Source organism: Nerophis ophidion, linkage group LG24, assembly GCF_033978795.1.
Source record: "Nerophis ophidion isolate RoL-2023_Sa linkage group LG24, RoL_Noph_v1.0, whole genome shotgun sequence".
Taxonomy (NCBI): domain Eukaryota; kingdom Metazoa; phylum Chordata; class Actinopteri; order Syngnathiformes; family Syngnathidae; genus Nerophis; species Nerophis ophidion.
This window is the reverse complement of record NC_084634.1, coordinates 2284333-2300335: the sequence shown is the minus strand read 5'-3', so window position 1 is coordinate 2300335 and position 16003 is coordinate 2284333. Positions and strand designations below refer to the sequence as shown.

General features: G+C 44.5%; 1 protein-coding gene across 3 annotated transcripts in view; it reads right to left on the bottom strand.

The window, feature by feature from the left end:
• LOC133542124 (neuronal PAS domain-containing protein 3-like) overlaps window positions 1-16003 on the bottom strand; it is a 248497-nt gene that overhangs the window by 128226 nt on the left and 104268 nt on the right. For all 3 annotated transcript variants that reach the window (XM_061885981.1, XM_061885982.1, XM_061885983.1), the window contains exon 3: window positions 1962-2206. In XM_061885981.1, the coding sequence (XP_061741965.1) occupies window positions 1962-2206 (245 nt within the window). The remainder of the gene's footprint in view (window positions 1-1961; window positions 2207-16003) is intronic.

Genomic DNA, 16003 nt, shown 5'->3' with positions numbered 1-16003 from the left:
TTGTTTTTTTAAAATATTTTTTTAATAAGACTTATAAATTTAAAAAATGATTTTTGGGCCACTTGGCTATGTGTCAAGCAACAGATTCTTTTTTTTAAATTTATTTTTGGAATTAAATTTTATATTTTATTTTAGAATTTATTGAAATTTTTTTTAAGAATTCATTTCTAAAAATAATTTTTTAGGTTGGTCTTGAGCAAGCTCGCTAATTGTTAAGCATTTGTGTTAATTAAATTCATATGTCGTATTCTTTATAATTTTTTTTGTTTGTTTTATTATCCTTTTTATATTTTTATTTATTTTTTAAATATTATTTTTTTATTTATATATATTTTTTTATTATTTGTTTTATTTTGATCATTTTTAAGTTGTAAATTTTGAATTGATTGTTATTTTGAAAGAATCAATTTTTAAAAAGACAGGCGTTTTGGTTTTTAAGGCGTTTTTGCGCTTGCTACATGTTTACCATTTTTTGTAAATAAATGACAGTTTAAAATAGGTTAAAAAAGTGGGAGGAGTCAACACAAATAATAAATTACAATTAAAAAAGGCTAGAAAAAGTGGGAGGAGTCAACACAAGTAATAAATCACAATTAAAAATAGGTTAGAAAAGTGGGAGGAGTCAACACAAGTAAAAAAATCACAATTAAAAATAGGTTAGAAAAGTGGGAGGAGTCAACACAAGTAATAAATCACAATTAAAAATAGGTTAGAAAAGTGGGAGGAGTCAACACAAGTAATAAATTACAATTAAAAATAGGTTAGAAAAGTGGGAGGAGTCTACACAAGTAATAAATTACAATTAAAAACAAGGTTATAAAAGTGGGAGGAGTCAACACAAGTAATAAATCACAATTAAAAACAAGGTTATAAAAGTGGGAGGAGTCAACACAAGTAATAAATTACAATTAAAAATAGGTTAGAAAAGTGGGAGGAGTCAACACAAGTAATAAATTACAATTAAAAATAGGTTAGAAAAGTGGGAGGAGTCAACACAAGTAATAAATCACAATTAAAAACAAGGTTATAAAAGTGGGAGGAGTCAACACAAGTAATAAATCACAATTAAAAATAGGTTAGAAAAGTGGGAGGAGTCAACACAAGTAATAAATTATAATTAAAAATAGGTTAGAAAAGTGGGAGGAGTCAACACAAGTAATAAATCACAATTAAAAATAGGCTAGAAAAGTGGGAGGAGTCAACACAAGTAATAAATTACAATTAAAAATAGGTTAGAAAAGTGGGAGGAGTCAACACAAGTAATAAATTACAATTAAAAATAGGTTAGAAAAGTGGGAGGAGTCAACACAAGTAATAAATCACAATTAAAAACAAGGTTATAAAAGTGGGAGGAGTCAACACAAGTAATAAATCACAATTAAAAACAAGGTTATAAAAGTGGGAGGAGTCAACACAAGTAATAAATTACAATTAAAAATAGGTTAGAAAAGTGGGAGGAGTCAACACAAGTAATAAATCACAATTAAAAACAAGGTTATAAAAGTGGGAGGAGTCAACACAAGTAATAAATTACAATTAAAAATAGGTTAGAAAAGTGGGAGGAGTCAACACAAGTAATAAATTACAATTAAAAATATGTTAGAAAAGTGGGAGGAGTCAACACAAGTAATAAATCACAATTAAAAACAAGGTTATAAAAGTGGGAGGAGTCAACACAAGTAATAAATTACAATTAAAAACACGGTTATAAAAGTGGGAGGAGTCAACACAAGTCATAAATTACAATTAAAAAAGGTGAAAACTGCAACTCAAGTCAAAGGTTTTTGTTTTCGTTTTGCGCGTGTTTTAGCGGGGCGGAGCTTACGTGGTCAAACCAGGAAGAAGGCAGGATATAACACTGGCCAAACCACGCCCCCCCAAGAAATGAAAATGACTGGCAAACCCCAGAAAGCCACACCCACACAGACACACACCCACACACACACCCAAAGCGGCCTCACCTTTGACGGAGGTGTTGGGGGGCGGGGCCTCCATGCGCAGGTTCCAGGGCGGGTCCCCCTGGTTGGCGAAGTCGCGCATCTTCAGGTAGCTGATGGTGAGGCGGATGATGGACGCCTTGTCCAGCTGGCTGGTGATGGCGCCCGGCAGCGGCAGCATCTTGGCCAGCTCGTAGAACTCAAAGTTCTCCTTCCCCCGCCGCGACCTCGCCGCGTCCCGCGACTTCTCCTTCCTCAGCGCCTGCAGCCTGCGCCGGGGAAGAAAACTAGCTTAAAGACAAACTAGCAAGTGACGGAGATAGACATCTTTTTGAATCCTCGTCATATTTTAAAACAGCTAAGTGTTGGCCATACGTAGACCTTGAAGGTTGGAATGTAACGAGGAGTCATAACACTCTTCTTATCTCAAATGTCCCAGGCTCAGAAGGAAAATAGATATGGAAATTCTCTCTGGAGGAGGAGGGGGGCGAGTGAGAGAGGGTAAAAGGCGAAACTTCGGTAGTATTGTCAGATCAACTAGGGCGATGCGATTTGAATGTGTCGTGCATAGATTTGGTCTCCCAAAGCTTTGGATTAAAATATATCAAAATAAGCTACTCTGTCTGGGATTCCTTCAAAACAAGCTTATGTGTCATCTAACGAACCTGGGGGGTGACCCGCGTAAGATCAGAATACAACACAAGCCAACATGCTAACATCATGTGTGAAGTATCATTTCTTTTTACTTCAAAATGAATACATACAAAACTAGCTACACCGTTACAATGCTAAAGGTCAAACTGTTACAGTTAGCATGTTAGCAAGATGGAATGTTATAAAAGTAACAAAATATATGACTGTCAAGTGTATCTCTGCAAAAATAAGGCAAGGTTAGCATGCTAAAATTACATGGTATCAGTATATTTGACTCTGAGGTGAGCGGATGCAAAATGACCTACAATGCTAACAGCTAGCATGTATCAATTAACAAAGTATTTGGCTCTGATGTGTACACCTGTGCATTTAGCTCAAGGCAATATGTTAGCATGTTAGCAGGATAGTCACATAACAAAAAAAATGACTGTATCTCTGTATAAAAAGTTAACGTTAGCATGTTAGCATGCGAAAAATAGAAGTGAAGTGTCAGAATATTTTACTTTGAGGTAGATACCTGCAAAAGTAGCTAAAATGTTAAAATTCAAACCATTAGCCTGATAACGTTAGCATTTCAGCAATCAAGTCAAGTAATAAAGTAAACAAAGTTACAAGTGTGTGTGCGGATGTGTGTGTGTGTGTGCGGGTGTGTGTTGGGGTGTGTGCAAGTGTGTGCAGATGTGTGTGTGTGTGTGCGGGTGTGTGTTGGGGTGTGTGCGAGTGTGTGCAGATGTGTGTGTGTGTGTGTGTGTGTGCGGGTGTGTGTTGGGGTGTGTGCGGGTGTGTGTATGGGTGTTTGCGGGTGTGTGCGAGTGTGTGTGCGGGTGTGTGCGGATGTGTGTGTGTTGGGGTGTGTGCGAGTGTGTGCGGATGTGTGTGTGTGTGTGTGTGTGTATGGGTGTTTGCGGGTGTGTGCGCGGATGTGTGCGGGTGTGTATGGGTGTTTGCGGGTGTGTGCGAGTGTGTGTGTGTGTGTATGGGTGTGTGCGGGTGTGTGTGCGGGTGTGTATGGGTGTGCGGGTGTATGCGAGTGTGTGCGTGTCTGTGCATGGGTGTGTGTGCGAGTGTGTGTGCGGGTGTGTGTGGGTGTGTGCAGGTGTGTGTGCGGTTATGTGCGGGTGTGTGCAGGTGTGTGTGGGTGTTTGAGGGTGTGTAAAGGTGTGTACGGGTGGGTGTGTGCGGATGTGTGTGTTGGGGTGTGTGCGAGTGTGTGCGGATGTGTGTGTGTGTGTGGGTGTGTGTGGGTGTTTGCGGGTGTATAAAGGTGTGTACGGGTGGGTGTGTGCGGATGTGTGTGTGTTGGAGTGTGTGCAAGTGTGTGCGGATGTGTGTGTATGTGTGGGTGTGTGTATGGGTGTGCGGGTGTATGCGAGTGTGTGCGTGTCTGTGCATGGGTGTGTGTGCGAGTGTGTGTGCGGGTGTGTGTGGGTGTGTGCAGGTGTGTGTGCGGTTATGTGCGGGTGTGTGCAGGTGTGTGTGGGTGTTTGAGGGTGTGTAAAGGTGTGTACGGGTGGGTGTGTGCGGATGTGTGTGTTGGGGTGTGTGCGAGTGTGTGCGGATGTGTGTGTGTGTGTGGGTGTGTGTGGGTGTTTGCGGGTGTATAAAGGTGTGTACGGGTGGGTGTGTGCGGATGTGTGTGTGTTGGAGTGTGTGCAAGTGTGTGCGGATGTGTGTGTATGTGTGGGTGTGTGTATGGGTGTTTGCGGGTGTGTGCGCGAATGTGTGCGGGTGTGTATGGGTGTTTGCGGGTGTGTAAAGGTGTGTGCGAGTGTGTGTGCGGGTGTGTGTGTGTGTGTGTGTGTGTGTGTGTGTGTGTGTGTATGGGTGTGTGCGGGTGTGTGTGCGGGTGTGTATGGGTGTGTGCGGGTGTATGCGAGTGTGTGCGTGTCTGTGCATGAGTGTGTGTGCGGGTGTGTGTGGGTGTGTGCGGGTGTGTGTGCGGTTATGTGCGAGTGTGTGCAGGTGTGTGTGGGTGTTTGCGGGTGTGTAAAGGTGTGTACGGGTGGGTGTGTGTGGGTGTGTGTATGGGTGTGTGCGGGTGTGTGTATGGGTGTGTGTGTGCGGGTGTGTGTGCGTGTGGTTGTGTGTGTGTATGGGTGTGTGCAGGTGTGTGCGTGTGTGTGCATGGGCGTGTGTGTGCGGGTGTGGGTGTGTGTGCGGGTGTGTGTATGGGTGTGTGCGGGTGTGTTTATGGTTGTTTGCGGGTGTGTGTGCGGGTGTGTATGGGTGTGTGCGGGTGTGTGTGCGGGTGTTTGGACATGTAGGAGTAGGTGTGTTTGACCTTGACTCGAGCAGACATATTTATCAGGTTGCGGCTGAGTTGGTAGCGCAACACTTGTCGTGATCAGTGTGTGTGTGTGCGTGTGTGTGTGTGTGTGTGTGTGTGTGTGTGCGTGCGCGGGTTAAAAACATGAGATGAAACCACGTCGTAAAGTCCGAGCGGGTGACTTGATGGCGTTTTAAAGAGCTCGTCGGCGCGTGTCTGTGTGCCTCGTAAAGTTCAGTGAGGTGGGTCGATGCTTTTTTAAAGAGCTTGTCAGAGGAAATATGTGTGTTTTAATGTGTGTGTCTTTTAATGTGTGTGTGTGTGTGTGTGTGTGTGGGCACAAAGCATGCTGGGAAGGTCGGGGAGGGTGTCGCCGTTTAACTTGCAGGTCAACCGGAGGTCCGAGGGAGCATCCGTCATGTGGCGGGGCACACTGTCGCCTGGTAGATCTACAGTCCACACTCACGCTAAGCCCCGCCTTCCTTGGAAGCCACACCCACCGGACACCCAAGTAGGATTAGAACCATTCCTGTTTCCTGTACTCAAAAAGTTTCTATCCAGGAGGAGACCGAGGGCGGCGAAAAGACGGGAACTCAACTGAGGAGCGGCCCGGAGCTGGTGGTATTTGACCAGTACTAACCCTGACCAGGGTCCTACCTTTACATTTCAACCCCTGGCGTCCATGAAAGCATGGAGGGGGGGGGGGGCTAAAAGGTCTGGAATGGGACCGAAAAATCTCCCCGCCCGTGTCCTATATGGGCACAGTGGGATGAGTCTGTTTTAAGGTTCAGTCCTACTTGGCGGGGCATGATACCTCTAAGGGGGTGATGGACCTTTTGAAGGAACCTGGTCCCTTTAGGGGAGCAAGGTTTTGTTTGGCCAGATAGGGATCTGGTTGAGTACAGAGGAGCCAAGAGAAGAAACACTATGATACCAGCACATTTAGGGATTAGTCCATTTTGGGGCAACCCAAGGCCTTTAAGGTTCAGTCGTACTTGGCGGAGCATGATACCTTTATGGGGTGATGGACCTTTTGAAGGAACCCGGTCCCTTTAGGGGAGCAAGGTTTTGTTTGGCCAGATAGGGATCTGGCTGAGTACAGAGGAGCCAAGAGAAGAAACACTATGATACCAGCACATTTAGGGATTAGTTCATTTTGGGGCCACCCAAGACCTTTAAGGTTCAGTCCTACTTGGCGGAGCATGATACCTCTATGGGGGTGATGGACCTTTTGAAGGAACCTGGTCCCTTTAGGGGACCAAGGTTTTGTTTGGCCAGATAGGGATCTGGTTGAGTAAGCAGGAGCCAAGAGAAGAAACACTATGATACCAGCACATTTAGGGATTAGTCCATTTTGGGGCCACCCAAGGCCTTTAAGGTTCAGTCCTACTTGGTGGAGCATGATACCTCTAAGGGGGTGATGGACCTTTTGAAGGAACCTGGTCCCTTTAGGGGAGCAAGGTTTTGTTTGGCCAGAAAGGGATCTGGCTGAGTACAGAGGAGCCAGGTGGAGAAACACTATGATATCTGCACCTCCCTGGTGGAAAAAAAAGTTATATTAAAAGTCTGAACCTCCTTCTTTAAGTGTCTCAAACCACCGTGAAATAGTTCCCCTTACTTACAACGACCACTTTACCTTGCAGGACCCACTCTACCGCAACCCTAACCCGGTTTAGAAGTATCTACCAGGTCCAAATCACACCTATTAAAAACCTTTGAAGGGTCAGGGAAGTCCCATTATTAGTACAGGGATTTGTCCCAGAAGGTCCAAAATGGGTCGAAAAGGATGGCCCTGCCCACTTTCTATTTGGGCACATGTTGGACCTTCTGGGGCCACGGACACATTTAGGGATTAGTTCAGGTACAGTCCTACTTGGTGGAGCATTGTACCTTTATGGGGGTGGAGGCCCTTTTGAAGGAATCCGGTCCCTTTAGGGGACCATTTTTTGTCTGGTCAGACAGGGATCAGAGTTCATCACCTATGAATGCTTGGCTGAGTTCAGAGGAGCCAGGTAAAGAAACATTTACCCCGGTTTATAAGTATTTAACTGGTCGAACCCGTGTAAATATTTGAGGGGTCTGTGAAAGCACATGGAGTTCTCCCAGAAGGTCCGAAATGGGCTAAAAAGGATGGTCTTGCCCATTTTCTATTTGGGCACGTTGGACCTTCCGGGGCCACGGAGACATTTAGGGATTAGTTCATTTTGCCTTTAAGTTTCAGTCCTACTTGGCAGACCATGATGATGCCTTTATGAAGGGTGAAGGCTCTTTTGAAAGAACCTAGGACCCTCAGGGGACCCTGGTTTTGTTTGGCCAGACAGGGATCACAGTTCATCGCCTATGACTGCTTGGCTGAGTACAGAGGAGCCAGGTGAAGAAACATTATCACAGGAGCCATCTGCATCTCGCTGGTGGGAAAGTAGTCCTAAAAATCCAAACCTCATTCTCCAAGTGTCCCAACCATCCGAGGAAGTCTTTCTACTAGCAAGGGCCAACATAAAATAGAAAACTTGGTACTCAATAAACTTTGACCAGGAACCTGAAGGACACGTTTCCACTTTTGCTGTCTCCAAAATGTAATGTTCAGTCATTTATCCAAGAGGAGACTGGGGGCAACAAGAAAACCACTGTGGAATATTTCCCCGCAGAGCTAAAGTTAGCTCCAGTTAGTTCTAATCTGTCCAACCAGACTAGAAACAGTCACCACTCTACCCGAACCCTAATCCGGTTTCTAAGCACGTACCACGTTCAAATTGCACCCCTTTAAACCTGGGATGAGGGCAAGGAAAGTCCGATCTGCACATGAAGGTGTCCCAAAAGGTGTCCGAAACAAATCGAGAAAAAACCCGGACCCTATTAGGCAGAGTCTGAAGCCGGAGACTTTTTGGCATCCCAAAGAATAGTCCTCAGTCCCTAAAAGTCTGAGCTTCGTTCTGCAAGTTTCTACTTACAGCGAATACTTTGAAGGGGTTGGGTAGGGGGAAAAACAGAAAATAGAGACTCGATAAGATCTGACCGGGATCCTGAAGACAACAAACTGGTGTTGCGACGAGTCTCACACGCTAACGAGTCCTAAGTGCTTAATTAGTTCCTGTTTTCACACCAGAAGACGATTTGATGATGAAAGTGTTTGCAGGTCTCTAATGAACCGACACTGTCGCTACGTCCCTGAACGCAACGTTGTCTCTTTTTGAAGAAAAAAAACATTCCACTTGTTTGAGGTTGTCAGTGTTTGTTTCAGAGAAACTTCCATCGGATAAAACCGAAAATAATATTTAGCCACAATTCATCTCCGGGGAGAGAGTCAGCTGCCGGTTTATGACCGGAAAAACCCCACAAAACTTTTCCCCAAAGCCCCAAAAGAACCCCGAAATGGACTTACCCCTTAAAAGTTTTGGGACCACTAGGGTTCTTTCTGGACTTTCTTGGACCCCTTAGTGAAAATGGTTGAATTCAGACCGTGTACAAACCTAACGAACACCATTAGGTTAAGGAAAGATTAGTTTTTCGGAGGGTTTGGGGAAATGGGTCCGGCACACAAGTGTACCGAGAGTATTTGGGGAATATTCCTACTCAGGAAGAGACCTGGAGGTCCCCTAAAACCCCAACAAGGATCATATTCCACCTAAAGAACCTAGGGAGCTCCCTGGTTATCTATAGGGTCCATAATCTACCCAATAAGTCTAGGGCCGGAGCCCTTATGGCTATACCTTTGGGCACCTGCTCATTGGGACCATTTGGGTACTTCTGGGACTTTCTTGGACCCATCAGCCAAAAAGGGTAAATTCTTACTTTATAGATACTTAACAAACCAAATTAGGTTACTGGAAAGATTAGTTTTTTTGGAGGGTTTGGGGTACTGGGTCCGGCACTTTTGTTTTTCCGGAAGAGTCCCTAGAGTACTTGGAGCATTTTCCTACTCACGAACTGACCTGAAGGTACCATAGTAACCCAATACGGATAATCTTCTACTTAAAGAACCCAGGGAGCCGAAAACAGACTAACCCCTGAAAGTGCTGGTGCTTTAAAGGGTCTAGAAACTACCTAAGGAGTCTGAGGCCAGAACCCTTTTAGGTATACATTTGGGCACCTGCTCATTGGGACCATTTGGGTACTTCTGGGACTTTCTTGGACCCATCAGCCAAAAAGGGTAAATTCTTACTTTATAGATACTTAACAAACCAAATTAGGTTACTGGAAAGATTCGTTTTTTTGGAGGGTTTTGGGTACTGGGTCCGGCACTTTTGTTTTTCCGGAAGAGTCCCTAGAGTACTTGGAGCATTTTCCTACTCATGAACTGAACTTAAGGTACCATAGTACCCCAATAAGGATAATCTTCTACTTAAAGAACCCAGGGAGCCTAAAACAGACTAACCCCTGAAAGTGCTGGTGCTTTAAATGGTCTAGAAACTACCTAAGGAGTCTGGGGCCAGAACCCTTTAAGGTGGGCTTTTCTTGGACCACTTGGGGCCAAAAAGGGTTCAATTCTTACTTTATAGATACTTAAACCGAATTAGGTTAATGGAAAGATTAGTTTTTTGAAGGGTTTGGGGAACTGGGTCTGGCACTTTTCTTTTGCCGGAAGTGTCCCTAGAGTATTTGGAGCATATTCCTAAAGAACTTCCACCTAAAGAACCTAGGGAACCTGAAACAGACTAACCCCTGAAAGTGCTGGTTCTCTAAAGGGTCCATAATCTACCCAATAAGTCTAGGGCCGGAGCCCTTTGGGCTATACCTTTGGGCACCTGCTCATTGGGACCATTTGGGTACTTCTGGGACTTTCTTGGACCCATCAGCCAAAAAGGGTAAATTCTTACTTTATAGATACTTAACAAACCAAATTAGGTTACTGGAAAGATTAGTTTTTTTGGAGGGTTTGGGGTACTGGGTCCGGCACTTTTGTTTTTCTGGAAGAGTCCCTAGAGTACTTGGAGCATTTTCCTACTCACGAACTGACCTGAAGGTACCATAGTACCCCAATACGGATAATCTTCTACTTAAAGAACCCAGGGAGCCTAAAACAGACTAACCCCTGAAAGTGCTGGTGCTTTAAAGGGTCTAGAAACTACCTAAGGAGTCTGAGGCCAGAACCCTTTTAGGTATACCTTTGGGCACCTGCTCATTGGGACCATTTGGGTACTTCTGGGACTTTCTTGGACCCATCAGCCAAAAAGGGTAAATTCTTACTTTATAGATACTTAACAAACCAAATTGGGTTACTGGAAAGATTCGTTTTTTTGGAGGGTTTTGGGTACTGGGTCCGGCACTTTTGTTTTTCCGGAAGAGTCCCTAGAGTACTTGGAGCATTTTCCTACTCATGAACTGAACTTAAGGTACCATAGTACCCCAATAAGGATAATCTTCTACTTAAAGAACCCAGGGAGCCTAAAACAGACTAACCCCTGAAAGTGCTGGTGCTTTAAATGGTCTAGAAACTACCTAAGGAGTCTGGGGCCAGAACCCTTTAAGGTGGGCTTTTCTTGGACCACTTGGGGCCAAAAAGGGTTCAATTCTTACTTTATAGATACTTAAACCGAATTAGGTTAATGGAAAGATTAGTTTTTTGAAGAGTTTGGGGAACTGGGTCTGGCACTTTTCTTTTGCCGGAAGTGTCCCTAGAGTATTTGGAGCATATTCCTAAAGAACTTCCACCTAAAGAACCTAGGGAACCTGAAACAGACTAACCACTGAAAGTGCTGGTTCTCTAAAGGGTCCATAATCTACCCAATAAGTCTAGGGCCGGAGCCCTTTGGGCTATACCTTTGGGCACCTGCTCATTGGGACCTTCTGGGTACTTTTGGGACTTTCTTGGACCCATCAGCCAAAAACGGTTAAATTCTAACTTTACAGATACTTAACAAACCGAATTAGGTTAATGGAAAGTTTAGTTTTGTGAAGGATTTGGCGAACTGGGTCTGGCACTTTTCTTTTGCCGGAAGTGTCCCAAGAGCATTTGGAGCATATTCCGAAGGAACTTCCACCTAAAGAACCTAGGGAGCTTAAAACAGACTAACCCCTGAAAGTGCTGGTTCTCTAAAGGGTCCATAATCTACCCAATAAGTCTAGGGCCGGAGACCTTTGGGCTACACCTTTGGGCACCTGCTCATTGGGACCTTCTGGGTACTTTTGGGACTTTCTTGGACCCATCAGCCAAAAACGGTTAAATTCTAACTTTACAGATACTTAACAAACCGAATTAGGTTAATGGAAAGATCAGTTTTTTGAAGGGTTTGGAGAACTGGGTCTGGCACTTTTCTTTTGCCGGAAGTGTCCCGAGAGTATTTGGAGAATATTCTTAAAGAACTTCCACCTAAAGGACCTAGGGAGCTTAAAACAGACTAACCCCTGAAAATGCTGGTTCTCTAAAGGGTCCATAATCTACCTATGGAGTCTAGGGCCGGAGCCCTTTTGGATATACCTTTGGGCACCTGCTCATTGGGACCATCTGGGTATTTTTGGGACTTTCTTGGACCCATCCCCCAAAAAGGGTTAAATTCTTACTTTACAGATACTTAACAAACCGAATTAGGTTAATGGAAAGATTTGTTTTTTGAAGGGTTTGGGGAACTGGGTCTGGCACTTTTCTTTTGCCGGAAGTGTCCCTAGAGTATTTGGAGCATATTCCTAAAGAACTTCCACCTAAAGAACCTAGGGAGCCTGAAACAGACTAACCCCTGAAAGTGCTGGTTCTCTAAAGGGTCCATAATCTACCCAATAAGTCTAGGGCCGGATCCCTTTGGGCTACACCTTTGGGCACCTGCTCATTGGGACCTTCTGTGTACTTTTGGGACTTTCTTGGACCCATCAGCCAAAAACGGTTAAATTCTAACTTTACAGATACTTAACAAACCGAATTAGGTTAATGGAAAGATCAGTTTTTTGAAGGGTTTGGGGAACTGGGTCTGGCACTTTTCTTTTGCCGGAAGTGTCCCTAGAGTATTTGGAGCATATTCCTAAGGAACTTCCACCTAAAGAACCTAGGGAGCTTAAAACAGACTAACCCCTGAAAGTGCTGGTTCTCTAAAGGGTCCATAATCTACCCAATAAGTCTAGGGCCGGATCCCTTTGGGCTACACCTTTGGGCACCTGCTCATTGGGACCTTCTGGGTACTTTTGGGACTTTCTTGGACCCATCAGCCAAAAACGGTTAAATTCTAACTTTACAGATACTTAACAAACCGAATTAGGTTAATGGAAAGTTTAGTTTTGTGAAGGATTTGGCGAACTGGGTCTGGCACTTTTCTTTTGCCGGAAGTGTCCCAAGAGTATTTGGAGCATATTCCGAAGGAACTTCCACCTAAAGAACCTAGGGAGCTTAAAACAGACTAACCCCTGAAAGTGCTGGTTCTCTAAAGGGTCCATAATCTACCCAATAAGTCTAGGGCCGGAGACCTTTTGGCTATACCTTTGGGCACCCGCTCATTGGGACCTTCTGGGTACTTTCGGGACTTTCTTGGACCCATCAGCCAAAAAGGGTTACATTCTTACTTTACAGATACTTAACAAACCGAATTAGGTTAATGGAAAGATCAGTTTTTTGAAGGGTTTGGGGAACTGGGTCTGGCACTTCTCTTTTGCCAGAAGTGTCCCTAGAGTATTTGGAGCATATTCCTAAGGAACTTTCACCTAAAGAACCTAGGGAGCTTAAAACAGACTAAACCCTGAAAGTGCTGGTGCTTTAAAGGGTCCATAATCTACCTATGGAGTCTGAGGCCAGTGCCCTTTTAGATATACCTTTGGGCACCTGCTCCTTGGGACTGTTTGAGTACTTTTGGGCCTTTCTTGGACCCCACTGGGGCCAAAAAGGATTAAAGTCTTACTTTATAGATACTTAACAAACCGAATTAGGATAATGGAAAGATTAGTTTTTAGGACGGTTTGGGGCACTGGGTCTGGCACTTTTATTTTGCCTGAAGTGTCCCTATAGAGAATTTGGGACACATTCCTACTCACGAACTGACCTGGACGCCCCAGAGTACCCCAACAAGGACCATCTTCCACCTAAAGAACCCAGGGAGCCCAAAACAGACTAACCCCTTCAAGTGCTGGTGCTCTAAAGGGTCTGAAGCGTACCCAAGCAGTCTGGGGGCGTAGTCCTTTTAGGTATACTTTTGGGCATTTGCTCAATGGGTCCATTTAGTTTCTTTTGGGACTTTCCTGGACCCCCCAAGGCCAAAAAGGGTTCAATTCGGACTTCATAGATACTTAACAAACCGGACTAGGTCAATGGAACGAGAAGTTTTTGGAAAGTGTTTGGGGTACTGCTTTTGCCAATCGTGTTCCTTTAGAGTAATTGGGGACTATTCTTTTTCAGAAATAGACCTGAAGGCTCCATAAAACCCCAACAAGGATAATCTTCCACCTAAGGAACCCGAAGGACCCCATAACAGACAAAACCCTGATATTGCCGGTGCTCTAAAGGGTCCACAATGTACCCAAGGAGACCGGGCCAGAGTCCTTTTGGGTATACTTTTGGGCAACCGATCATTTAAACAACTTGGGATTTTTTCGGGACTGTATTAGGCCCCTGAGGACTGAAAAGGGTTCAACTCAGACCTTGTAGATACTTTGCATCAACTTGGGTTGATGCAAAGAACAGTTTTTCGCAGGGTTCGGGCCAAATGCAAAAATGGCTTGGCCCTTTTTTATTTTTTAGCCAGAAGTGTTCCTACAGTTATTGGGGTCTATTCCTATTCACAAACAGACCCGAAAGTCCCAGAGTCTTCGACTTAAAGAACCCGAAGGACCCCATAGCAGACAAAACTCTGATATTGCCGGTGCTCCAAAGGGTCCAGAGTGTACCCAAGAAGTCCGGGCCAGTAAACCACTTGGTTTACTTTGGGACTGTATTAGGCTCCTTAGGATGCAAAAGGGTTCAACTCAGACCTTGTAGACACCTAAGAAACCAGATTGGGTCGATGAAAAGAACAGTTTTTCGCAGGGTTTGGGCCAATTGCAAAAATTGTTCCTAAAGTGATTGGGGTCTATTCCTATTCACAAACAGACCAGAAAGTCCCAGGGTCTTCCACTTAAAGAACCCGGAGGACCCAAAACAGACTAAGCCCTGAAATGTACCCAAAGAGTCCGGGGCCGTAACCTTTTTGGGTATACTTTTGGTCAACTGATCATCTAAAACCACTTGGGTTCTTTTGGGACTGTATTAGGCCCCTTAGGACTGAAAAGGGTTCAACTCAGACCTTGTAGATACCTGAGAAACCAGATTGGGTCGATGAAAAGAACAGTTTTTCGCAGGGTTTGGGCCAATTGCAAAAAGTGTTCCTAAAGTGATCAAGGTCTATTCCTATTCACAAACAGACCCGAAAGTCCCAGAGTCTTCCACCTAAAGAACCCGGAGGACCCAAAACAGACTAAGCCCTGAAATTTACCCAAAGAGTCCGGGGCCGTAACCTTTTTGGGTATACTTTTGGTCAACTTATCATCTAAAACCACTTGGGTTCTTTTGGGACTGTATTAGGCCCCTTAGGACGGAAAACGGTTCAACTCAGACCTTGTAGACACCTAAGAAACCAGATTGGGTCGATGAAAAGAACAGTTTTTCGCAGGGTTTGGGCCAATTGCAAAAAGTGTTCCTAAAGTGATCAAGGTCTATTCCTATTCACAAACAGACCCGAAAGTCCCAGAGTCTTCCACTTAAAGAACCCGGAGGACCCAAAACAGACTAAGCCCTGAAATGTACCCAAAGAGTCCGGGGCCGTAACCCTTTTGGGTATACTTTGGGTCAACCGATCATTTAAAACCACTTGGTTTCCTTTGGGACTGTATTAGGCCTCTTAGGACGGAAAACGGTTCAACTCAGACCTTGTAGATCCCTAAGAAACCAGATTGGGTCGATGAAAAGAACAGTTTTTCGCAGAGTTTGGGCCAATTGCAAAAAGTGTTCCTCAGGTGATTGGGGTCTATTCCTATTCACAAACAGAACCGAAAGTCCCAGAGTCTTCCACTTAAAGAACCCGGAGGACCCAAAACAGACTAAGCCCTGAAATGTACCCAAAGAGTCCGGGGCCGTAACCCTTTTGGGTATACTTTGGGTCAACCGATCATTTAAAACCACTTGGTTTCCTTTGGGACTGTATTAGGCCTCTTAGGACGGAAAAGGGTTCAACTCAGACCTTGTAGATCCCTAAGAAACCAGATTGGGTCGATGAAAAGAAAAGTTTTTTGCAGGATTTGGGCCAATTGCAGAAAGTGTTCCTAAGGTGATTGGGGTTTATTTCTATTCACAAACAGAACCGAAAGTCCCAGAGTCTTCCACTTAAAGAACCCGGAGGACCCAAAACAGATTAAGCCCTGAAATGTACCCAAAGAGTCTGGGGCCGTAACCCTTTTGGGTATACTTTGGGTCAACCGATCATTTAAAACCACTTGGTTTCCTTTGGGACTGTATTAGGCCTCTTAGGACGGAAAACGGTTCAACTCAGACCTTGTAGATCCCTAAGAAACCAGATTAGGTCGATGAAAAGAACAGTTTTTTGCAGGGTTTGAGCCAATTGCAAAAAGTGTTCCTCAGGTGATTGGGGTCTATTCCTATTCACAAACAGAACCGAAAGTCCCAGAGTCTTCCACTTAAAGAACCCTGAGGACCCAAAACAGACTAAGCCCTGAAATGTACCCAAAGAGTCCGGTTCCGTAACCTTTTTGGGTATAATTTTGGTCAACTGATCATTTAAAACCACTTGGGTTCTTTTGGGACTGTATTAGGCCCCTTAGGACTGAAAAGGGTTCAACTCAGACCTTGTAGATACCTGAGAAACCAGATTGGGTCGATGAAAAGAACAGTTTTTCGCAGGGTTTGGGCCAATTGCAAAAAGTGTTCCTAAAGTGATCAAGGTCTATTCCTATTCACAAACAGACCCGAAAGTCCCAGAGTCTTCCACTTAAAGAACCCGGAGGACCCAAAACAGACTAAGCCCTGAAATGTACCCAAAGAGTCCGGGGCCGTAAACCTTTTGGGTATACTTTTGGTCAACCGATCATTTAAAACCACTTGGGTTCTTTTGGGACTGTATTAGGCCTCTTAGGACGGAAAACCGTTCAACTCAGACCTTGTAGATCCCTAAGAAACCAGATTGGGTCGATGAAAAGAACAGTTTTTCGCAGGGTTTGGGCCAATTGCAGAAAGTGTTCC